We start from the raw sequence: 23676 nt of genomic DNA on the forward strand, positions 1-23676 counted from the left end.
GACCCAGGCTGAGGCTGCGGGTGGGCATCAGACACATCCCTGCCCCTCTCCTCACTTGTTGAGGCTGCAGGAGGGGCCAGAGGCGGATCTGGGCCGGGGTGGGGAATGCCAAACGGCCGAGCTCGTGCGCTTGAAGTACCGGGGCTTGCTCTTGCCAAAGATCTCCTCCAGCCGGAGGCCTGAGATGAGCCCGAAGAGCTGGTCCGTGTTCACTGGGTGGTAGTACTGGTGCATGATGCCCTGCTTGAGCCGAGGGCCTGGGGAAGCGGCCCCACAGAGGCAGTTAGGATACACATCACAGCAGGCTGAGAGAGCTCCAGTGCCCAAAGGGGCTACGAGAAACCTGGAGAGGGGCTTTGGACAAGGCCCCCCCCATTCTCACATCCTTGGATCCCAACACACACAGGAACGACTCTGCTTTAGCTTCCAGAGCACTAGCAGGAGCATGGCTCCAGCCCCACATAGAGCCAGCAGCTCCCAGCACTGCTCAGCTCCCACACGCTCACGCCTGGCTTTGGGGAAGCCAGGATAGTACCGAGTTGCCCTGGAGAACTTCAGCTTCCAGGTGAGGAGAGAAAGGAAACCAACGCAAGCACCTACCGTCGGCCCAGGCAGGGACCGGGTTCCGAGGGTCGTTCTCATCATCTGTGGCATCGTCGCTGTTCTGGTCCATGCCATAGTTGTCCTCGCTCACCTTTGGGTGGCTGCTCTGCTCCGTGCCCTTCAGGGGCTTCAAGTAGGGTGCGGAGATGGATTTCTGAAACCAGAGGCAGCAGCGGCTGGAGCAGGAGGTGGCCAGGGAGGGCCCTGCCCTGCAGGCACCCAGAGCCCCGGACCACATCCCAGCAGCACAGGACCCAGCACAAGAGGGACATGGAGCTGCTGGAGGGAGGCCAGAGGAGGCCATGGAGCTGCTGCAAGGGCTGGAGCAGCTCTGCTCTGGAGCCAGGCTGGGGCAGCCTGGAGAAGAGAAGGCTGCTGAAGGGGAGACCTCAGAGCAGCTCCAGTGCCTGAAGGGGCTGCAGGAAAACTGGAGAGGGGCTTGGGACAAGGGCCTAGAGGGACAGGCCAAGGGGAATGGCTTGAACCTGCCCGAGGGAAGACTGAGATGAGCTCTTAGGCAGAAGCTCTTCCCTGGGAGGGTGCTGAGGCACTGGCACAGGGTGCCCAGAGAAGCTGTGGCTGCCCCATCCCTGGCAGTGCTCAAGGCCAGGTTGGACACAGGGGCTTGGAGCAAGCTGCTCCAGTGGAAGGGGTTGGGATTGGAGCTGGAGGAGCTTTAAGGTCCCTTCCAACACAAACAGCTCCATGATTCCATGAGCTGTACTGTCACAGGGACTGCAGACCGCAGTGAAACAGCCCCTTCCCACCCTGCAGCTCCAGAGCTGCCAGGAGGAACTGCCGGTGCCTGCGTAGGAAGAAGCCAGGGCCCTGTTTCCCACTGCAGCTGCAGGTCAGAACAGCACAAGCCAAAGCTTGGAGACAGCTCCTGGCTTTGCGGAGAGGAAGAGGATGACCGGGACACCCGACAGTCCCATGCAGCACAGGAGCGCTTGGAGATGCCAACTGGAGAGCAAACCGGGAGGGTTCTGTACTGCAGGAGCACAGCAGCATCCACCCCTGTGCAACTGCAGGAACTGCCCCTGTGCTCAGCCACTCGGGAACGGCTTTTAGCCCCTTTCCCCTCCTGATCTGTGTGCAAAAGCGTTGGGAGAACCAAGTGCTTGGCTCTGCGCACGCGGCTGCACCCCTCGAACCATTCCGTTTCATGGCAGGTCTGGTTCTTGCTCCCTTGAGCTCTGACAGGAGCCACAGCAGGGCGAAGGCAGCAGGAGCAGGAGGACCCCGTCAGCCCCAGGGCGGGAGAACGGAGTCCGGCTCCGAGCAGCTTTTCCTCCACCTCCCGCTATCAGGTTTAAGCAGCTCCACCTCAAAGAGGCTGCGGAGCCCCGCGGTGGAACCGGGGCTCCCGGCGCTGCCATCCGGTGGCCACCTCCAGCCCCTTTCATCTTTCCCGGCATAAACCCCACGTGTTTTCCCCTCGGGTTCCTCCTGCCCCGAGCTCTGGCCAAGCCGAAGCCATCCCCGTCTCCGCACAGCGCCGGCTGAAGCCCAGCAGCGCGCACCGGGGCTGCGTTTCCTGCTCCATCCCTGCTCCACGGGCTGGCTCCCAGCCCCGGGAGCCGGTCGGACACCACATTCCCCCCGGGCTCGAGGGCTCCGCTGCAGCCAGGACTCACCTTTAGCGTTTTGCTCAGCCCTGTGCCAGCGGCAGCAGTCGGGGCCTCTGGCTGCTTGAGCTTCCTCTCTCCCGGGCGCTGCAGACCAGCTTCCTCCTGCTAAGATACGAGAATGAAGCCATTCCTCATTCATGTTCACCCAAGCAAAGCAGCCAGGCTGGCTCTGGAACTGAGCCATCGTTTCTGGGGCCCTGCAAGAGAATCCTCAGCTCCTCTGTGTCTTTTCTGCAGGAAAAAAAACCAAACCCACAGAACAACCAAACCAAACCCAGGACTCAGAGATAACGTAACCCCAAGTCTTTGCTCAGATCCACATCTGCAAGGTCTTTAGAGCCCATGCTCCCCTTTACTGCTTTCAGCCAGGCTTTGAAGCCACAGCAATGGGTTCTGGTTGCCCGGCTCTCTTCTCCTGCCCCACAGCTCCTTTGGGCTCTCTTTCTAAAGAGGAAAAGTTTTCACTGCTTGAGCTCCTTTTCCACCCAAACCCAAATCACTTCCCAGGAGTTCCTTCTCCCACATTCCTCAGCAGGGAAGGGCAATGCGAGGGCATGAGCTGCAGGCACCTGCAATTAGAGTCAGCTTCCCTCTCATCTGGAGGAGCTCTGCTTAGACCTTCATTAATATTATACAGCATCACCAGGAGTTTGAATGTCATGGACCCAGTAAGAGCAAGCACAGACGGAGGAACTCATGCTTAGGGGTAGCAGCATGTGGGGCTTTGATTCTTTACTAATGAAGGCAGAAGAGCAGAGCGATGTCAGGAGAGAGGGGGAAGAAAACATTGCTGTGATGTTTTGAGAAAAACAGCCACAACATTCCCTGTGTGAGGGTAAAGGGAGCCACACGAAGCCATCTGGTACCTGTGTTATGGGATCACATCCTCCAAAACCAGGGAGGGAATGGAGTAGGACCCCCCCTGCCCCTTACTGATTTCCATATCCATTGAAGTGTCAGTGAATGGCACTGGGGGTGTCCTTCAAAGGGCCGTGTTATGGCTGTCCCCAGCTCGTGATGGGCTGGGGAGCTCACCGGTAGCAAGGCAACTCCAGCTTCACCTCCAGAGCTGGCGGCTCCTGCACCAGCCCCAGCTCCCTGCAGTAACACGTTGGGCTCGTCACCAGTTTGATTGTGTTTGCCTCTCTAAATAAGGCAACAGAGAACATGGAAGCCTTGGACAGGAACACAGCACTGAAAACACGCCTGTGCCTCCCATGCTCCCAGCAGAGAAGCTGCTCCAAGACCACTTCAGCTCCCACCTTTCTGTGCTTCTCGGGGAACGCCGCTGCCCCCAGCTGCGGATGGGGAGGCTTCTCCTTCCCTCCGGGTCTGTGATCCCTGGGGAGAAAACCTGCACTGTAGTTACAGAGCAGAGCTTGTCTGTGCCCCCCAGCAACCCTACAGCCCCCTGCTCCCGTGCCCGGGGCCAGCCGGAGCCCTCAGCAGGCTCCCACCTTCAGCAATGCTGTTTCTGTTCCCGTTGCCCAGTGCCTCCTGAGGGCAGAGCCAAGGCAATACCTCTCCTTCCCGTGTTCCGCCTGCTGCTGCTCCAGAAGACTTCTCAGTTCCAAGACTTTCTTTCCTTTCCCCCTCACTTCATCCTCTCTCCTCTTCTGCAGCGGCTCTGGCTGATCCAATTCATCTTCCTCCTGAGGAGAGGAGAAAACCCCTGTAAGCCTCCAGCTCAAGGGGGGAAAGGTGGGAGGACATCAAGTGCACGCTTTGAGACAAGCTGTCTCCTTCTCTCCTTTCTTCCATGGCAGGCCTGCCCCTTGGGCAGTCTTCTGTCCCCACGGGTACCCTTGTGCTCGAGAGTCAGGAACCTCCCGTGTCCCACCAGCCAGAGCAGGGCACGGGTTCCCACTGCTCCTCCTCTACCTGCAGGAGGGAGCTAGGGCTGCTCTTACCCCCTTCAGCGCTTTCTGCTTCCGTGCCTCAGCTTCCCCAGACTTCTTGGACAGCTTCTTCCTGCCCCGCTCCTCCGCCTTCTCCTCCCTGTCCCGTGCCTGGGAGAGCCGCACCTGAGGGGAGCCACACGCTCTGCTCCAGCACCCCAATGACACCCCCAGTGTGTGCCCAGGGCGCTGCTGCTGGGGGCCAAGAGGTTCCGGGTCCTACCGAGACCCCAGCGCCCAGCACGTGTGCACCGGATCTACACCGCCCCTGTGCAGCAAGGCCATGGCTGGGGGCACAGACACCACTACACAACCCCAGAACACGGCTCCACCTCGACAGTGGCTCTCTGCAGGGGTCTGGCACCTGGGTTCTGCTTTGCCTGCAGTGCTGCTGTCAGCTACCCGAGCTGCAGCACCCACTGGGGGTGTGAGAGCTGGCCCCGGGGCCCTCACCCCCAGCTGTGCCCCAGTGAAGACTGGCATGTCTGCAGGAGCAGCCCAGCCAGGGCTGGGGGTGCTTTGGGCCACCCAGGTTTTGGGGCAGCAGAAAGCAGCACAATTCCTCTGTTTTCTGAGGTTACCCCTTTCCAGAGGTCACTCCAGTCCATGCCCCAGGGTGAGCAATTCTCCTCCTCAAGGCTGCGAGGGCTTGGGTCAGTCAGGAGCAGCCTCCCTCAGCCCCACACAACCTGATGTGTGCAGAAACAGCAACACCCTGCACCCAGCCGTCAGCAGCCCACCCCAGCACACTCCTCATCCACTTGTCCTCAGCTGAGGGCCAGGCAAGGCGTTGGAAACCAAGCATGATGCAAACACACAGAGAGCCAAGTCTCCGAGCCAGGAGCATCCCTTGTGTGCTCAGTGCTCTTCCCCACAGCATCTTTGCACCCCCACAAGCACTGAGGCTTCGCTGCCTGTAATGCAGCGTGTGAACAGCTCCCTGGTGGTGCAGGGAGCTGAGCAAGGCTGGCTCATTGCAGGGCCTGTTCCCAGGACAGCCAAGGGATGCTGCCACATTCCTTGGAGCCGGAGCACCGCAACCACTGCGTGTCAGAACAGGAACGTTTGGAGCCACTGCAGAGGGTTGGAGAACAAAAGCCTGCGCTTGTCAGACAGAGGATTTCAGGGTGCCTGCTGCAGCCTTCCCCACCACCCCATTAGTCACCGCCAGCAGCAGCCCTGTGCTCGCACGCATCATGCCAGGGCCTGTTTGCAGCCTCCTGGTCTCAGCTCACTCACACAGCATCAGCAGGTGGTCCCAAGCTCAAGCGCCATTCCCACCTTCTCATCGCTCTGCAGGATCTTCTGCTCCATCCGCTTCTTCTTCTCCTCCTCTGCCCGCTCCCGAGCCTGCAGCGCCTTCCTCAGGCGCTCTTCCCTCTTCCTGGGCAGTGCAAGAGGCTGTTAGCACAGCCTGTGCTGGCACAGGGGTGATGGGGAATGGCTCGGTCTGTGCTGGCACAGAGGTGATGGGGAATGGCTCGGTCTGTGCTGGCACAGAGGTGATGGGGAATGGCTCGGTCTGTGCTGGCACAGGGGTGATGGGGAATGGCTCGGTCTGTGCTGGCACAGAGGTGATGGGGAATGGCTCGGTCTGTGCTGGCACAGAGGTGATGGGGAATGGCTCGGTCTGTGCTGGCACAGGGGTGATGGGGAATGGCTCGGTCTGTGCTGGCACAGGGGTGATGGGGAATAGCTAGGTCTGTGCTGGCACAGAGGTGATGGGAATGGCTCGGTCCGTGCTGGCACAGGGGTGATGGGGAATGGCTCGGTCCGTGATGGCACAGGGGTGATGGGGGAACGGCTCGGTCCGTGATGGCACAGGGGTGATGGGGAACGGCTCGGTCCGTGATGGCACAGGGGTGATGGGGAATGGCTCGGTCTGTGCTGGCACAGGGGTGATGGGGAACGGCTTGGTCCGTGATGGCACAGGGGTGATGGGGGAACGGCTCAGTCCGTGATGGCACAGGGGTGATGGGGAATGGCTCGGTCCGTGATGGCACAGGGGTGATGGGGAATGGCTCGGTCCGTGATGGCACAGGGGTGATGGGGAATGGCTCGGTCCGTGATGGCACAGGGGTGATGGGGAACGGCTCGGTCCGTGATGGCACAGGGGTGATGGGGGAACGGCTCAGTCCGTGATGGCACAGGGGTGATGGGGGAATGGCTCGGTCCGTGATGGCACAGGGGTGATGGGGAATGGCTCGGTCCGTGCTGGCACAGGGGTGATGGGGAATGGCTCGGTCCGTGCTGGCACAGGGGTGATGGGGAACAGGGACTTGTCATGGTGACTAGGGAGAAGTTACTTTGCTTGTCTCACTTGGGCTGGGCCTGGCCTCAGCAGGCTCCTGGGCTAAGCTCAGACATCAGCAGGCACTTTGCATGGTGTGGTTCTTGCTGCCATGAGCAGCAGGGCTTGGGGGGCCAGGCAGCTTCACCTGCACAACCCAAGGGGGAGGCAGCAGGCAGGGTACAGCAGAGCTGCTGTGGGGCAGGAAGGGCCTCCAGGGCCATTCTGTGGTGACCCAGGGAAGGCGCAGGAGGCAAAGGGACCAACTCACTGCTTCATTTCCGCCTGCCGCTGCCTCTTCTCCTCCTCCATTTTCTTCTTCCTCTGCTCCTCAGCTTCCTGCTTCTTCCTGAGGCTTTCCAGTCTCTGCCGCTCCTTCTCCTGGAGGGAGATGAGTTCAGACTGTACCAACTGCTGGGGCCTGTTCCTACCCCCGGGCTGCTTGCGCACAGGCAGCTGGAGGCTAAACAAAGGAGTCACTGTCAGTCACGTTCACCCACACACCGGGATGGGAAGTGAATAGTAGGGGAGAAACAACGCAGGTTTGGCAACAGTGCTGATTCAGCTAATGGGAGCAGGAGAGTCACGGGCACGGGAGGGAAACTCCTCAGTCCTGCAGCTGCAGAGAGCATCTTCAGGCAAGGAACAGCTCCTGCTGTAAGTGAGCGAATGCTTCTTGCCTGGAACCGTGTCACCTGCACCAGTGGCTGGAGAAGGCGGGGAAAGGAGCACGATGGAGTCCTGCTTAGAGGCAAAGGTCTCCTCACAGTTCCCAGCCCAGAACACACCTGAAGGAGCTCCTGCACCTCACCACTGGCGTGGCCACAGCTGCACGATGCCAGTGAGAGGGGAAGGAGCTGTCAGTGCCCACGAGGCCCATAGAACCCTCCAGTGCCCACGGTTAAGGGTGTTGTTACTTACAACGAAGTCTCCCTGCAGAGATGAGACAAAACCATGGTTAAGGGTTTGGGATTAACACTAGAACCCCTCTAGCATGCACCCCTGTTCTCAGCTGCAGCTCCTTACCAGGACAGAGTAGAGAACCCCTTGGCTGACCCCAGCCCTAAAGCAGCCCCCTAAGACACAAGGGCACGTTCCCTCTGCAAAGATACCCAGCTTCCCGAGGCTCTGAGTGCTCTCCCGACAGAGCAGACAAGGTGCCCTGCAGGGGAGGGAGGTCTGGGGGTACCAGAGACCCCAGTCACTAACGTCCTTGTCACAGACCCTGTGGGGCCGCCCGGGGGGGGGTGAAGCAGAACTGGGGGGGCAGCGTGCAAGGGCCGGCGCTGAGCCAGGAATGGGTCCATGCTTGTGCCAGAATCCCCCCATCACCGCCAGCCCAGGACCCTGCACCCGCTGGGGCTCGGACCCACCTTGGGGCTGGGCCGGGTGCGGGTGCTGCGCTGGAGGAGGCTCCTCACGACCCCGCCGTGGCCCGGGGGGGCCGGGCTGGGGAGCAGCGGGTGCCGCTGCACGGCCCGCAGGAGGCTCCGCAGCACCTGCGGGGAGAGGCGGGAGGTGAGGAGCGGGGAGAGGCGGGAGGTGAGGAGCGGGGAGAGGCGGGAGGTGAGGAGCGGGGAGGACCAAGGGGCCGCGGCACCCGCTCACCTTGCTGCCCGCGCCGGGGGGAGGCTCTGCGGGGCTCCCGCGCCGCTCACCCGAAGGGGACGGGGCCTGAGCCCCCGGCTGCTGCTGCTGCTGCCCCTTCCACACAGCGCCCATCGCCTGCGTGCGGCTCCTGGTCCTGGTGGCATCAGCAAGAGGCGCGTTAGGGAACCACCGCATCCCAACCCCGCCGGCAGCGCTCGCTTGGTGTCACACGCTGCCCTCTGCCTGCTCGCTGCCAGCTGAGGACATGGGCCATGGAGCCCGGTCAGCCCTGTGCCAGGCACACAGTCCAGCGGGAAGGAGGACGGGAAAGGCACAGGGTAACCCCGTAGGGGAGCTGCAGGGCAGGGATGTACGACATCACGCTCCCCCTCCACTCAGACCCACTCCAGGTGGTGTCAACAGCACAAGCAGACAAACAGCACAAGCTCACCCCACTGGCTCCGTGTGCCTTAGGAAGCCTTTGGACACTCTCACACATTCACCAGTGTCAGAAACGGCCTCGCATCCCTTCATCCCAGGGGGATGCTTCACCGCACAGCCAGGACCCCATCCCACAGCAGCAGCCCTGAGGGAAGCTGCACATCCAGAGGTCACTGTTGCTCCCCTTCCTGTTCTCTACCCCAGGCAGCTCCCTCCAGCCAAACCAGGGCAGGGGCAAAGCTAAGAGCAGCTGGAATCTGACGTGGAGCACTGGTCAGTGCTGAGAGGGAACAGGTCAGCTATTCCAGGCACTTGCACGGGATATAAATAAACAGGTCAGTGACCCACTCGCATTCCTTCCAGAGCTGCTCCCAGAGCACCCTCAGGAGCCACCCATGGGCACACCAAGCTGTTCCTGCGCTATCTCGGTCACCTCCTGCCTCTGCTTCCCCAGCCAGACCTGCCCAGGGAAACGCAGCTCCAGGAGGAGCTCCTGGGGACAAGGTCTGGCCAAGGAGGGGTCAGAACTGGGGACAAACACCCAAAGCTCTATGGAACCCATCACTTAAGGCCAGGTCTGAGCCCCTCAGACACCGGCTCCTGCCTCCTCCTCACATGGGTCTCGTACCAGATGCATGGGGGATCCTCCTGGGGCCTGGCACAGGGTGATCGCTCCTGGTCCTTGTTCTGGGATTCCCTGATGGGATTTACTGGGGTTCCTGTGGAGGAGCCTGCAGTCAGCACCACTGCAGGACACCCACAGGGCTCCGCGCTGGCCTCAGAACCCCATGGCACGGGAACCAGGCTGAGAAAGCAGGAGCCTGGGACACCAGGGTTGGATGTGAGCATGCTGCAGGACACATCAGGTACAGACCCCTCTGAATGGGAATAACCTGTCCCACACTCCAGCTACAGCTGCTCATTAGATCCCACTTCCCACCGTGGGTAACCAGAAAGCCCTTCCCTCGCTTGGAGGCACAGGGAATAAGCTGGTAAACCCTCACATAAAAGCAGAGGAAAGGGATGCCAGGGTGCTTTACCAGGACATTACACTAGGTGGAAGATTCCAGGTCTAAGAGCAATGGCCTTCCAAAGGGTCCCCACGTCCTCATGACACGGACTGAAGCTGGACAGGACAGCTCGGACACGTGCACAAGGCGTGGGACGCGCAGTGGGATGAGCCGGGCCCTCTCCAGGGGGTCACAGTTTACCGAAGAGGGGGGTTTCTGTCACCAATTCCCACATTTCCCACACCCCCTCGTGCTGATCCCTGCTCCGTGTCCCTGGGCCCTCACACAGCAAAGCAGGAGCAGCTCAGCGTTACCTCCATCGCTCCCTGCCTGCTGCTCGGGAGCAGCCGAGCGCTCTGCAGGACAGCTGGCAGTCAGGGTGCTTCTGCTGGAAGGGAGCGTGTCCTCAGGAGCCTGCAGGAACAGGGACATTGAGTGAGTGCTGCTGCCCCGAAGGACAAGGCTACAGGAGCCACTGCTTGGAAAGCCCCAGTCCCTTCCAGCTGCAGGCAGGAGCCTGCTTCTCCCTCTTGCATGGATGCTGAGCAGCTCCCGGAACACCAGGCTCTGCAGGGAGTTTGGTGACCAGCGCTTCCCAACCAGAGCAGGAGCTTGGCTGGTCCCTGACCCCAAAGCCAGAGCACCCTGGGAACAGGCAGTGCCTGCACACCTCGGAGACACCAACTCCCAAACTACAGCCTCCAGCCCCGGAAGACAGCGAAGGGTTTCAGGTGGGATCCCCGGCAGCCCGGGTACCACCGCCGTGTGCTCCCAGGAGGAGCAGCAGCACAGCACCCCTGCACACAGACCGTGCTCTCCCTCCCTGCTGAGCCATCACCCCAGCGCTCCGAGGCGCTGCCCAGCTCGAGGAGCTTGCAGGGATGGGGCAGTGACCCTGGCCAGGGCTGTGCTCAGCAAAGGGGGCAGCTCGGTCTTGAGGTTGCTCCTTAGAACTCACCCCTTCCCTTGGGGGGTCCAGCTCCAGCCCAGGCCTGGAAGAGAAATGCTGTTTTAATGATTCCAGCTCTCTGAAGTTACAGGTGATGATCAAACTGTGACAGAGGCAGCGGGTGGGACCCCAGGGAAAGCACAGCTAAACCCGAATGAACGCATACATAGATTTAGATAAGCATCCCATCTATTCCAGGTCCATCCGGAGGCACAGGCCTGCTTCAGCCAAGCCACAGGGCTGGAGCTGTGCCTTGCTGTGGGGCACCCAGCCATTGCGTTACAGACCAGCACTGATGAGCTCTGAGCCCTCCTGCACAGCCCACAGGCAGAAAGGAAGCTCTGTGAGCCCTTGGCTGGGCCTTGGGCATCCACCTCCGAGGTGAGACTGCGGGTGTCTGACCTCGGGCACCAGCAGGCATTGGGAGCCTGGTTACAGCCCCCAGCACAGGCACAGGAGCTGCTCAGACCAGCCCAGGAGACACCATCACCTAAAGAGTGTCACAGAGCACAGGGTGACACCACCACAGTGTGAGAGAGCACAGGGCGACACCACTGCAGGGTCACAGAGCACAGGGTGACACCACTACAGTGTGAGAGAGCAGAGGGTGACACCACTACAGTGTGAGAGAGCACAGGGTGACACCACTACAGTGTGAGAGAGCACAGGGTGACACCACTACAGTGTGACAGAGCACAGGGTGACACCACTACAGTGTGACAGAGCACAGGGTGACACCACTACAGTGTGAGAGCAGCAGCACAGGGTGACACCAACGCAGGGTCACAGAGCACAGGGTGACACCACCACAGTTTCACAGTGATAGAGCACAGGGTGACACCACTACAGTGTGACAGAGCACAGGGTGACACCACTACAGTGTGAGAGCAGCAGCACAGGGTGACACCAACGCAGGGTCACAGAGCACAGGGTGACACCACCACAGTTTCACAGTGACAGAGCACAGGGTGACACCACCACAGTTTCACAGTGATAAGAGCACAGGGTGACACCACCACAGGGTCACGGAGCCCAGGGTGACACCACCACAGTGCCACAGAGATAGAGCACAGGGTGACACCACCGCAGGGTCACAGAGCACAGGGTGACACCACGGCAGTGTGAGAGCAGGAGCACAGGGTGACACCACCACAGGGGCACGGAGCACAGGGTGACACCGCCGCAGGGGCACGGAGCACAGGGTGACACCGCCGCAGGGGCACGGAGCACAGGGTGACACCGCCGCAGGGGCACGGAGCACAGGGTGACACCGCCGCAGGGGCATGGAGCACAGGGTGACACCGCCGCAGGGGCACGGAGCACAGGGTGACAGCCCTGCAGGGGCACGGAGCACAGGGTGACACCGCCGCAGGGGCACGGAGCACAGGGTGACACCCCTGCAGGGGCACGGAGCACAGGGTGACACCGCCGCAGGGGCACGGAGCACAGGGTGACACCGCCGCAGGGGCACGGAGCACAGGGTGACACCGCCGCAGGGGCACGGAGCACAGGGTGACACCGCCGCAGGGGCACGGAGCACAGGGTGACACCGCCGCAGGGGCACGGAGCCAGCCCTAAGCTGGAGCACCGCAGTGCCCTGCGCAGCTCCCTCACGGGGCTCCCCGTGCCCGCCCTCCCCGCAGCCTCACCTCGTCCCGGCCACATCCTCTTCCACGCACGCTTCCAGGGAGCTCTGACCTGGAGGAGAGCAGGAGGAGGTTGGGGGGGGTCGGTGCTCCCCGGGAGCAGCAGCGTGTGCGTGGTGCACACCCTCCCCGGGGAGGCTCCGATTGCTCATCCCGGCTTCCACACCAGCACCGCCACCTCCCTCGGGTGGCACTGACACACGGGTGTGGGCTGCGAGGAGGAACCGAGGAGCAGCTCCCTGCCTGCAGGCTGCTCCAGCTGCACAGGGAGGCAGCAGCTCCCATCACCCAGCCCCAGCTCCTGCAGAGATCTGGTGCATTTGGGCTGGTTTCACCCCCCCCGAGCAGCACTTTGCTCAAGTGTGGTAACAAACGCCTGAGACAGCGTGACTCAAAGCTGACAACGAAATACCGAGGCCTCTGGGCTCTGCCAGAAGCCACCGACTTCAGCAGCAACGCTTTTAGAAAGCCCAAACAGCAAAACCTCCCCAGGAGCCATGGGAACAGAGGACAAGAGGAATGGCCTGGATTCTGAGGCCAGGCTGGGCGACACGGTCTGGTGTGAGGTGTCCCTGCCTGTGGCAGGGGCTGGAACTGGATGAGCTTAAGGTCCTTTCCAGCCCAAACCAAGCTGGGGTTCCATGTGAGCCCCATTTCCTCTGGTTCTCTTCTATCTACACCCAAACCCTTTATATCCTCTGCCTGTTTCAGGCAGATTTCGGGGTGGGGACATTCAGTTCAGTTCCTACAGATTCCCTGCGAGTTGTCAGGAGACAACTCCACGTTGGCATGAAGCCCATCCCAGGGACCATAGCGGTCACTTCTGAGCAGCCAAACCCCACCACGGCTGGAACCTGCCAGGCCACATCTTCCCTTTCCCTCTTGGCTTTTGCCCATGCACAACCTCTATAACCCAGCCTCCAGCCCCTGTGCCCCGCAGACACCTCCCGATGCAGTTAAACACAACCCAGGGCTCGCTCTGACAGCGGACGAAGACCCGAAGATCGCCCCCCCGATGGGCAGAAACCACAAGAGCCGTGAAGAGCAGGCTAAGAGGGGCGAGGGGCAGTGCCCGGGGGGGGCAGCTCATCCCCACGCCGCAGCCCACGGCAGGCACGGGCAGCAGCACACACTTACAGCTCACTCTGCTGGAGGCAGAGGACGACTCCAGCGTCGCAGCCGCCGCCGCCTTCCTGGCCACTGCCCTGCGGCTCCTGCTCGCCCTCCGGCCGGCCAGGGAGCACCGCCGGCCTGCGGGGGGGGCACTCAGCGAGCTCCGGCGCCCGGAGCAGCGCCGCGCTCGGGGTCCCAGCGCAGCTCCTCGGCTGCCGGAGCCCGGCAGGAGCGGCTCTGCCAGGTCCGGAGCAGCCCCGGCTCCGGCAGCCTTGGGAGTGGAGGTGCTCGTTCTTCTGCCGGGGGCTGCCTGTGCCCCCCTCGCTGCGGGGCCAGCACGGACCCCGGTGACAGGGGCCTCATCCTGCCACTCGCTGGCTGCATCCCCCCGCGGTGACTGCTCGCAGACAGGGAGCTCACAGGCACCCGCAGGCCAGCGCTGTGGGTCACCCGCCTGGGCTCTGCTGGGACCTGGTGCTTCTGCTGCCCCGTCCCCAGGCAGTGCTGGGAGCTCGGGTGCAGCATAGGCCTGGGCACCCTCCCCACCACAGCCAGGATCCAGGGGCTGCTCCTTGCTCTGGCGCCTTTGGGAGCCTGGCTTGAAAGACACGAGCTTGATGCTGCTTCTCCTTCTGGACAACCTGAAACGAAACCAACATTCAATAGAATGATGGAGCCTCCAGCTCCCGAAGGGGCTATAGAGAAAAAAAGCAGACAGCAAGTTGTCAGGTGAGCCTGTACCTTATTCCCTCCACCATTCCCCCCACATCCCCCCCATGTCACTGGTGAAATGCAGGAGCTGAGCCTTGGGAGCTCACAGATGTGCTCACATACAGGTACAACCAACTTTGCCTTGAGCAAACTACAGACATCCACACAGGGAGGGAGTGGGGACCCCAGTTATCACAGTTTCCCATGATCAGCTCCATGTGGAAGCCTCCCCCTAGGGATCTAAAGGATCCCAGCTGGAAACAGAAGGCTCTGCTGCTGTCAGGCTGCTCAGGATAAAACACTGCACAAGCACCAAGGAAGGAAGGGACCCATGTGCTGAGAAATCATCCACGGCTCTAAACACAGTCTGTGAACAGGCTGGGGAACAGCACTGCTGCCACACACAGCCCTGAGGGAACAACAGGGACATCCCTGTGCTGCTGGGACTCAGGGATTCCACCGGGACATCCCTGTGCAGCTGGGACTCAGGGATTCCACAGGGACATCCCTGTGCAGCTGGGACTCAGGGATTCCACAGGGACATCCCTGTGCAGCTGGGACTCAGGGATTCCACAGGGACATCCCTGTGCAGCTGGGACTCAGGGATTCCACAGGGACATCCCTGTGCTGCTGGGACTCAGGGATTCCATCGGCACATCCCTGTGCAGCTGGGACTCAGGGATTCCACAGGGACATCCCTGTGCTGCTGGGACTCCGGGATTCCATCGGCACATCCCTGTGCAGCTGGGACTCAGGGATTCCATCGGCACATCCCTGTGCTGCTGGGACTCGGGGATTCCACAGGGACATCCCTGTGCAGCTGGGACTCAGGGATTCCACAGGGACATCCCTGTGCTGCTGGGACTCAGGGATTCTCTCAGCTATGGTTATCCAAGCGAAACATCACCAGGTACCATAATGTCTCCCTTGCTTCTGTTAAACCTGGCCAACTGCAGAGACTTGGGGGTCTTCAGCAGTGAAACTCTCTTTGCTGCACTAGGAACTTGCCACAAGAGGACGGAGCCATGGACTTGATCAGCAAGTCAGAGAGACAGATGCTACAGCCCCTGGTGCATGACCACCAGCAAAGCAGGGAGTGGTCCCACACCGATCCCCTCCTTCCAGCCTTTTCTCATTTCTTATTCCAACCTCTAGCAAGAAGAGGGACTTTGCCCTGAATTGCAAAAGAGACCGAGTGGGAAATGTCCAATTGACAAACATGGAGAATGGGCTTTAAAATACACACTGAGGAAAACAGAGCAAGGAGCACTGCTCGTTCAGCTCTGCAGCATTCCCTTCTGCCCTGCCGCACACCTGAGCTTCCCATGCTCCCTCCCTGCTCTTGTGCCCTTCCTGTCCTCCATGGCTGGTTCTGACAGTCTCTAAGCTCCCACTCTTCTTGTCCAACTCCTGGGGGTTTCCACCATGGTTATCAAAACCAGGTGCCCTCATGCACAAAGAGCTCACCACTGCGTGTCCTGGGACAGCAGCAGCAGCTGCCCACCCTCAACGCCCATGAGCGGCTCCATGTGGAAGCCTCCTTGTAGGGATCTTCAGGATCCCAGCTGAAAACAGAAGGCTCTACTGCTCCCTATCAGGCTGCTCAGGACAAAACACCTCAAACACTGGGCAGGCAAGGATCTGTGTGCTTGGAAATCAACTACAGCTGGGGACAGCATTGCTGCTGTGCACGGGCGATTTCCACTTCAGCTTCACACTATTCCCTTCGAGCCTTCCCTCCTGCCAGCTCAAACATCCACCCTGGACACGCACAGCACTGGCAGCAGGCTCCATCCTCGGGCTCTCTCAGGCAGGAGCACAAAGGTTTAGGGAGTGAACACCAACCTCAGGCCAAAACCTGCTGGAACAAAAATCAAGCAAAGCCCAAACCCAAACAGCTGAGAACATACAGTATTTATTGTTCTTTGTTTCTGACCAGAAAAAGAGGAAAATACACCAAAGGGGAGGAAACCAGCCACCCCTGCGCCAGACTCCACGGGAATCAAACCGCGGGTCCATCTTGACGGGCCCTTTTAAGTGTGTTTGCTAACTCGGGAATAAAGGAGCCGTTTGATGTCCCTGTGTACAAGGGAACGGTCACCGCTTGGTTCCACGGTTAAACACGGCGCCCGGGGCGGAGCCGGAGCCCACCGAGCCACCTACCTCCTCCTGCTGGGCTCCTTGCTGTAGTCTTTCAGGGAGGAGGACTGCCTCTTCCTGGAGCGTCTCCTCTGGGAGGGCGTTCTGGTCATCGGCCCGGGCTCAGCGCCCAGGTTGCTGTCGGGCAAAGGAGAGCACCGTGAGAGCATCCCCGCGCTGCCGCTCGCTGGAGACAGGGCACGGAAGAGCCGGGAGCACACGGAGCCCTGCACGGAGAGGAGCTGGGGCGCTGCGGGCCCGGCCAGCCCCCGGGGCGGTCCCTACCTCTCCAGCATCCGCATGCCCTGCTCCTCCACCTCCCGCCGGCGGCTGAGGGACGATGGCGGCGGAGGCGGTGATGGTGGCGGCGGCCGAGCGGATGATGGCGGCGGCGGCGGGCACGGCGCTGCTGCCCACCATGTGCAACCAGCGGCTGGCCGAGCTCCTGCGGCAGGTGGACGACGTGGACCTGGTGTGGCTGGCGGAGATCCGCGAGGAGGCCGAGAGGATGTTCCAAAGGTAGCGGGGCCCCTGCCCGCCCGGGCCGCTGCCCCCCGCGCCCCGCGCTCATCCCGGCCCCGCTCTCCCCTTGCAGCCACTACAGCGACAAGCCCGAGCTGATGCCCAAGACGCCGTCGCAGAAGAGCCGGCAGCGGAGGAAGCGCCTGACGGCCCTGCAGGAGAACCAGGAGCCGAGCAGGAAGAGGTGCGGGGGGGATCGGCACCCCGAGACCCTGGCTGCGGCGCGGGGTCCGGTTCCGCGGCTTCCGGAAGGGGGGGAAGCGGCCGCAGGAGGCGGCTCGAAGGCGATGTCCTGCCCGCAGCGCTCCGCGGGTTAAAGGCCCGGCCCAGCGGCCTCAGAGCGCCGTGGAGAGCGCCGCGAGGGGCCAGCGGCTCCGATCTCTCTCTTTGTGTTTCCTCTTCCTGTCGTTATCTCGTGGAATCCCAGCCTGGTTTGGGTTGAAGGGACCTTAAAGCTCCTCCAGCTCCAACCCCAACCCCTTCCACTGGAGCAGCTTGCTCCAAGCCCCTGTGTCCAACCTGGCCTTGAGCACTGCCAGGGATGGGGCAGCCACAGCTTCTCTGGGCACCCTGTGCCAGCGCCTCAGCACCCTCCCAGGGAAGAGCCTCTGCCTAAGAGCTCATCTCAGTCTCCCCTCGGGCAGGTTCAAGCCATTCCCCTTGGCCTGTCCCTGCAGGCCCTTGTCCCAAGCCCCTCTCCAGGTTTCCTGGAGCCCCTTTGGGCACTGGAGCTGCTCTCAGGTTTTCCCTTCAGGAGCTTTCTCTTCTCTAGGCTGACCCAGCCCAGCTCTCTCAGTGAGAAAGAGCATTTCCATGGCTTTCTGTAGCCTCATAGGAAGTTCCACTTCCCTCTGGTTTTGTTGGGCTTTCAGGGGTTCTCATCTTGGATGCTTTAGCTTTGTTTCTCTGCATGTTCCCTAAAGTGCATGGAAGGGCTTTGTTCTGTTTCTGAATCCAGTTGCAGTCTCACACAGTGTTTGTGTTGTTAGATTGTCCAGACGGAAGAACAGCAGTCTCAAACTGGTGTCCTCCACACGATATTCCCAACGGATCCAAAATAAAGAAAACCTGGAACTTGTCATGGCTGAGGCCAAAGACGCCTCCCCTCCTCGACGTGTGACAAGATCCCAGGTGGCACAGGCTAAAAGCTCCCAAGTCCTTCCCGAGACCCCTCCCGTCCGGCACGCACGCAGGAAGGCTCCCTCAGTGAAAGCTGATGCCAGCGATCCCATCAGTGCTGTGACACCGCTCCGGGAGAGAGCTCCCAAAGCAGCAGAGCAGCTCTCCTCACCCATCGTCCTGAGCTCTCAGGATGGTTCTCCCAAGGAAAGCAGTGCAGCCAAATCCCCCCCTGAGCCTGTGCCTGTAGCCTTCGAGCAGCTGCTCCCTTGTACCCCCGAAGCAAGCGGTGTGGGAGCAAGCGGGGCTGCCCCCGAGCCGAGGGCAGCGGAGGCGGCCGATGCTGCGGTCACTGTCAGTGAGCAGACCCGGCTGGAGGAGGCCGAGGACTCTGCTGGGGCCCAGCGGGGCCCTGAGAAGGCCTCCCCCCGGCACGTGAGGGACCCCCCCAGCACCCCGACGGGCTCCAGGCTGAGCCGTCACTCCGTGCGCAGGAGCCTCATGGGCAAAGCCTCCCTGATCCGCAGAACCTCCCTGGCAGAGAAGTACTCCCTGGCCAGCAGGAGGGAGAGCGTGCGCAGGAGCTCGGCCATCAAGAGGAAGGCGGCTCGGGCGTCGTCCGTGATCTCCAGCTCCATCGATGGTGAGTGTGAGCACCACCACTGAGCTTGCTTTGCGCCCTCCCTGCTCTCTTTGTTGGCCTGCTGCTGCCCACTGCCGAAGGAAAGCAATGTCACGGGCTAGGTCTGCCCTTTGGGTGTGCAGCTGATCTGGGGTGAAACATGGATGTGCTCTGGCTTCAAGAGACCGATGTGACTAGGGAGCCCAGTAACTTTGTGAACTCAGTTCAGCCTTGTAAATCATCTGGGAGAGCAGCTTTAAGGCTTCTTGGGTTCCTGTGGTGGTGGCAGCTCCCAAAGTGGAGGAGGAAGATGGTGAAAGGGCTTTGTGGCTGCTGTGGGCTCTCCTGGGGGCCTGTGTGTTTCCTGGGGCATGAGGTGGCTGTCACAGGTTTGCTGCCTTTGGGCAGAGCCTGGCTGTAACTGCCAGAGCTGCTCTTGAGGAGGGAATGCTGAGGCTCAACGTGGTAAATGCATTGGAAGTCTTCCAGACTCACAGTGTGCAGTGGAGGCACCTCAGGAGAGGAGGCAGTGGGCACAGACTGATCTCAGTGCTCTCCTGTGGTGCTGGAATGTTGGGTTGGGTTTGGTGCTGGAGAGCAAGGGGCTGGGTAGAGGCTCTGGCTTTCCATGCCAAGGGAAAGATGTAGCTGGTAAATGCTGGCCTAGTGAATGGCTCCTGACATGCAGGGGATGCAAAAGAGCCTCTTCACCCAATTCGATGTTGGGGGTGGCTCTTTTGTGCAGCTGCTGTGAAAGGAGAACACACAGAGCTGAGATGATGCTGTGTAAGGTGTTGGTGTGCAGCTGAGTGGGGTTTGTGCCTTTCCTGAAGGGGTATCCCGCTTTGCTGCGGAAGAGGTACCCTGCTTTGCAGGGAAGGGTTTTCCACCCCAGTGTAGCTGCTCTGGGTGAGTGCTCCTCCAGCACTAGAGCCCTGCAGCATCCTGGGGGGGTTTCCTGGGAGCAGGGCAGCCTGGAGCTCTGTGGTGTCTCGGAGCAGTGTTGAGGGTTCCCTGCGCAGTGAAGGCAGGTCCATGTGTCCAGATCTGGGATCCTGGGGGGGGTCAGGGGTTTATTTCTCCCCCTGTGCTGCTTGACACAATTCTGCCTGGTCAAAACATCTGGTACCAGGGACAGGAGCTGGGATGCTCCGGGCAGCTCTGGGTGAGCCCAGGGCACTCGGATGGCAGAGTGTGAGTGTGTGTGTGTGTGTGTGCAGGGGGGTTCTCTGTGTGTCTGGGGGGTGCACATGCAGTGTGCGTGCATCGCATGTGTGTGTGATAATGCACATGTGTGTGTGATGATGCACATGTGTGCGTGTGGCGTGTGCATGCACCCCACGTGTGTTTGTGCTTCCTTTGGTCTCGGGTGTGAGGGCTGTGCAAAGGCTGATCCTGGGGGCTCTGCAGTGGCTGAAGGCGCAGCAGCACCTTTGTAATGTGATGGAAATAGAGGAATAAAATAAAATAGATAAATAAAAATATAGCAAAGGTAATAAAAACCACCTGACGCAGCCTTTTCTGGCTGTACTGGCACTTGGAGCTGCCCTTGAGCCAGCAGATGCTCCATGCAGGAAGCAGCACTCACCCTAAGTAACACTGGGTGTAACCACTGCTCCTGAGTCTGAGCCCAGCCCTTCTCAATGCAAGTGCTTAATGAGTGCTTTGAACTCCTCTGTCATTGAAACCACCTCCTCTCTTGCATTCCAATTGCTGCATTTTCTCTCTTGCTCTTGGGTGCAGTGTGTGCGTGACCCATAGGGGATAACCTCAGCCCCAAGGGCTGCTGACAGCCTTGGCCTGTGCCTGTCACAGCTCCGGTGTTTGTTTTCTTTCTCTGCAGTCTCCAGCTCTGGAGAGATACCAGAGGAAGAGGAAACGGTTCTCAAACCTGGGTGAGAATCCTTTATGTTCTTTCTTCATCCTTAATAACCCTCCTGGGGGACTTACGGTGTCATTTACTGCTTGCACGTATCAAGGGGCTTCCCCTTTCTCTGGTGGTATTAAATGCACCTGCCTTTTTTCTCTGTGTTTTCCCATAGGCCTTCTCCTGGACCATGCACCCCCTCCAAGCCGGTAAGATCTGAGCAGAGAAGTGTTTCTGTTTGGGTGGGTTCCTGAGAGGAACGTGTTGAACCCACCTTTCTTTGTTACTGGGGAATCGTATCTGGCCCATGAGTGCCAAGGCTTGTTCTGGGCACCAGCACAGGCGTTTGGAGTAGGGTGCTACCAGCTCGGCTGCTTTCAAAGCTCTGACTGCAGAACGCCTTTGCCTCTGTCATGTTGCACAAGGGTTTAAAGTTGGGTTGGGGCCTACCAGTGCTGATGACCAGCCCTGGGATCGCCGGCGTTCCGAGGTGGGTCCTGCTTTCTGGCTCTTGCTGCTTCCATTCTGAATCTCTGCACGTAAAGCACCTTCTCACAGTCGAGGCAGCTGTTTTCAGGGGCAGGTTGTGCACTGTTTTCCTGTAGTTTTAAAGCTGCTTTTGACCAAGCTGTGAGGTGATTCACAGCTCTCACTTTGGCTTACGGCAACCACAGAAAGTTGTGAATCTCCTTCAGGTCAAAACATCCCTCCACGATTCCCTCCTTCCTCCTGAGGAGGAAATCCCAGGCTCATGTCGGGGTTTTGTCCAGAATCACCTCCAGTAAGCAAAGGCTGAATGAATGGAGCAGAGCTCTGTGGCCTTAAGCACTTGTATGAACAGGGACAGGCTTGTATGTGCCTTGGGGCTGTGCTTGTCAGTGCAGCTGCAGCAGTTCCAATAAATCCTGGTTTTCCAGTGTCCCTGGATCTCTGGCTTGCCTGAGTTCCAGCTGAAGAACAGCTTAAAGTGAAAACATGGAGAAGGAAAGGAAAAACACAACCCACACCCAAGTGCACTGCAGGGCTGGGCCTTTTTGTTTCTGTACCTCGATAACCCATCAGTTCAGTGCAGTCCATGGAGAGTAGCAAGGTCTATCCTTGATCCTCACCTTTTATTTCTACACCCCTGCTGCTGGCAGCTTGCAGCTCAGCCTCTGTCACCGGTTACCTTGCCCCATCGACCCATCTGTCAGCATCTTCTTGGCAAAGCAGATGGGGTTTGGTTTCTGTCAGACTTCCTCTGGGAGCCGTGAGGATGTGGTGACTTGGAGCCTTCTCCAACCAGGCAGTGTCTTTGTCCATAGGAACAGCTGAAAACAGGACCAGGATGTTGCCACTTAAAGGGTAGATTCTCCTCAGGCCTGATCTTGAATTAATGAGTCCTTCTGTCAGGCTGTGAGATGCTTCCTGCACAGGATAAGAGCCGCCAGAAGCCTGTGGGGAGGATGAAGTTTCCTCTCTTCCCAACTCCTCGGTGTCTGCTGTGCTGCAGGCTGGCCAGTGTGGGGCTTAATGCTTGTGCTGCTGGCACAAGCAGAAGGCAAAAGCCGTTCCCTGCTGCTGCAGGCACATAACCCATCAGTGCAGCACTTGTGTAAGCCTGAGAGCAGTGAATAGCACCCAGAGAAACCCAGGACATGAGTAGTTTGTCTCTGCTGTCTCCTGTCTGTCCATTCACCAGGAGAACTGTGACTGCCAGGATCCTGCATGCTGCTGACTGTGCCAGTGTCCGAGTTTGTTCAGTTTAGGGGGTTCTTCCCCTGTTGCAGACACTTGGGTCTGTCAGTGTCTGTGCTCCCAGTGGTGACACAACATCCAAGATGCTGTCCCGAGCTGTTTTCACAGCTGGAGCTCAGGGCTTTGCCCGGGTGCCAGTGCCAGCTGCATCCTCTGCAGGCAGCGTCCCTGTCGGTGACAGCAGGGCTTGAAGCAGGAACTGGCTGTGTCTGGGTGAGTTGTGCTCAATCCCCTTTGCTTTTCCTGCAGGATCAACAGAGTCTCCAGATGTCGCTGTGCTCTCACTCCGGCAACAGGAGCAAGAGGCTGCAGGAGGGCACGAGCAGTAACGGTACCCGCAGGAGGGCTGGGGCAGAGCCCTGGGCAGTCTCAACACTTGGCTGCCCAGCTTGAGAGCCTGACCTGACCTTTGAGGAGTGAGGGTTTGCTTCAGGAGAGGAGCAGTTTGGAAGTTCTGTGCCTCTTGAGTTATTTTCCACCCTGGGGAGCACATGGAGACAGATGTAGTGAGGGACGAGGGCTGTGTGCTGCGGGGCATGGGAGGCCTGCTTGAACCATGTTTCTGAAGCAAGTGGTTGCTCTGTGTCTGGAGCTGCTGGAGCGAGTCCAGAGGAGCCCACGGAGCTGCTGCGAGGGCTGGAGCAGCTCTGCTCTGGAGCCAGGCTGAGAGAGCTGGGCTGGGGCAGCCTGGACAAGAGAAGGCTCCTGAAGGGGAGACCTGAGAGCAGCTCCAGTGCCTAAAGGAAACCTGGAGAGGGGCTTGGGACAAGGGCCTGTAGGGACAGGCCAAGGGGAATGGCTTGAACCTGCCAGAGGGGAGACTGAGCTGAGCTCTTAGGCAGAAGCTCTTCCCTGTGAGGGTGCTGAGGCGCTGGCACAGGGTGCCCAGAGAAGCTGTGGCTGCCCCATCCCTGGCAGTGTTCAAGGCCAGGTTGGACACAGGGGCTTGGAGCAAGCTGCTCCAGTGGAAGGGGTCCCTGCCCGTGGCAGGGGTTGGAGTTGGAGGAGCTTTAAGGTCCCTTCCAACTCAAACCAGGCTGGGATTCTGTGACCTGGGCAGTGTTTGTGCAAGCTGTAACGTGGGTTACTCTAGGTGTCTAGACGTGTCTAGGTTTGAAGGGTGCTGTGTGCTGCTTGCTGAAGCAGGGAAGCTCGTGCTGTGCAGGACTTGTGGCAGGCTGTTTTGCTGTACAGTGGCTGCTGAATCCCATCTGCTTTCAGAGCTCTGTGGAAGGGGTATTTTTCTGCTAGAACTAACAATGTAATGATGTTTTCTTTCAGAAAGCAACTTAAATAAGAGTGGGGAGGCCCAGCAACCGCCCCAGAGCGCCAGGTACGTTTGCATCATTCCAGTCAGGACGTGCCTTGGGAGATCCATAGCCCAGTTCAAAGCAGGTTCAACACTGAAACGTTGCTCAATGGCTTCAGTGTCTTATGGCTGTGGGGCTCTTGCAGTAGGCTTTCTCTGCCTCCAGGAAAGGGGGATTTAATCTGCATCTTATTTAAGTTGTACCTTCCGTCATGTGGGGAATCTTCTCTTGGATGACTCCTTGTGCATAGCCAGGGGGATGGAAGCTAGGGTAGTTTTATGGCCTCTTTCACACCTGGCTTTGAGACAATGGAGGATTTGCCACGGACGATGCTGTGGTTTTCTCCCAGGAGAAAGCCAAGCTACAAGAGAGCTGTGGATGAGCGCTACGACCAGCAGCAAGCAGAAGAGGGAGGGCTTTCTCCTCTGAGAAGGAAGTCCCCGTCCCCAACCTTCCCAGCCAGCAAAGTAAGAGCTCT

General features: G+C 59.8%; 2 protein-coding genes across 2 annotated transcripts in view; one reads left to right on the forward strand and one right to left on the reverse strand.

Annotated features, from left to right (window-relative positions):
• LOC130592381 (inner centromere protein A-like) lies at positions 1-16359 on the reverse strand (the record flags this gene model as incomplete). The annotated part of the gene is made up of 17 exons (XM_057396630.1): positions 1-257; positions 601-757; positions 2241-2336; positions 3296-3575; positions 3756-3886; positions 4145-4258; positions 5414-5516; positions 6694-6803; positions 6927-6978; positions 7234-7355; positions 7796-7921; positions 8031-8166; positions 10273-10455; positions 12062-12110; positions 13196-13812; positions 16046-16159; positions 16307-16359. Coding segments are annotated over 17 exons (2649 nt in total), but the record flags the coding sequence as incomplete, so codon positions are not given.
• INCENP (inner centromere protein) overlaps positions 16352-23676 on the forward strand; it is a 15800-nt gene continuing 8475 nt past the window's right edge. Inside the window, exons 1-8 of the mRNA XM_057396647.1 lie at positions 16352-16540; positions 16617-16727; positions 17533-18305; positions 20128-20179; positions 20327-20360; positions 22138-22219; positions 23170-23221; positions 23548-23665. Of these exons, the coding sequence (XP_057252630.1) occupies positions 16362-16540; positions 16617-16727; positions 17533-18305; positions 20128-20179; positions 20327-20360; positions 22138-22219; positions 23170-23221; positions 23548-23665 (1401 nt within the window). The 5' untranslated portion in view covers positions 16352-16361. The remainder of the gene's footprint in view (positions 16541-16616; positions 16728-17532; positions 18306-20127; positions 20180-20326; positions 20361-22137; positions 22220-23169; positions 23222-23547; positions 23666-23676) is intronic.

Source organism: Pezoporus wallicus, unplaced genomic scaffold, assembly GCF_028554395.1.
Source record: "Pezoporus wallicus isolate ANWC-B61680 ecotype Strahan unplaced genomic scaffold, APGP_CSIRO_Pwel_v1 contig_14128, whole genome shotgun sequence".
Lineage (NCBI taxonomy): Eukaryota > Metazoa > Chordata > Aves > Psittaciformes > Psittacidae > Pezoporus > Pezoporus wallicus.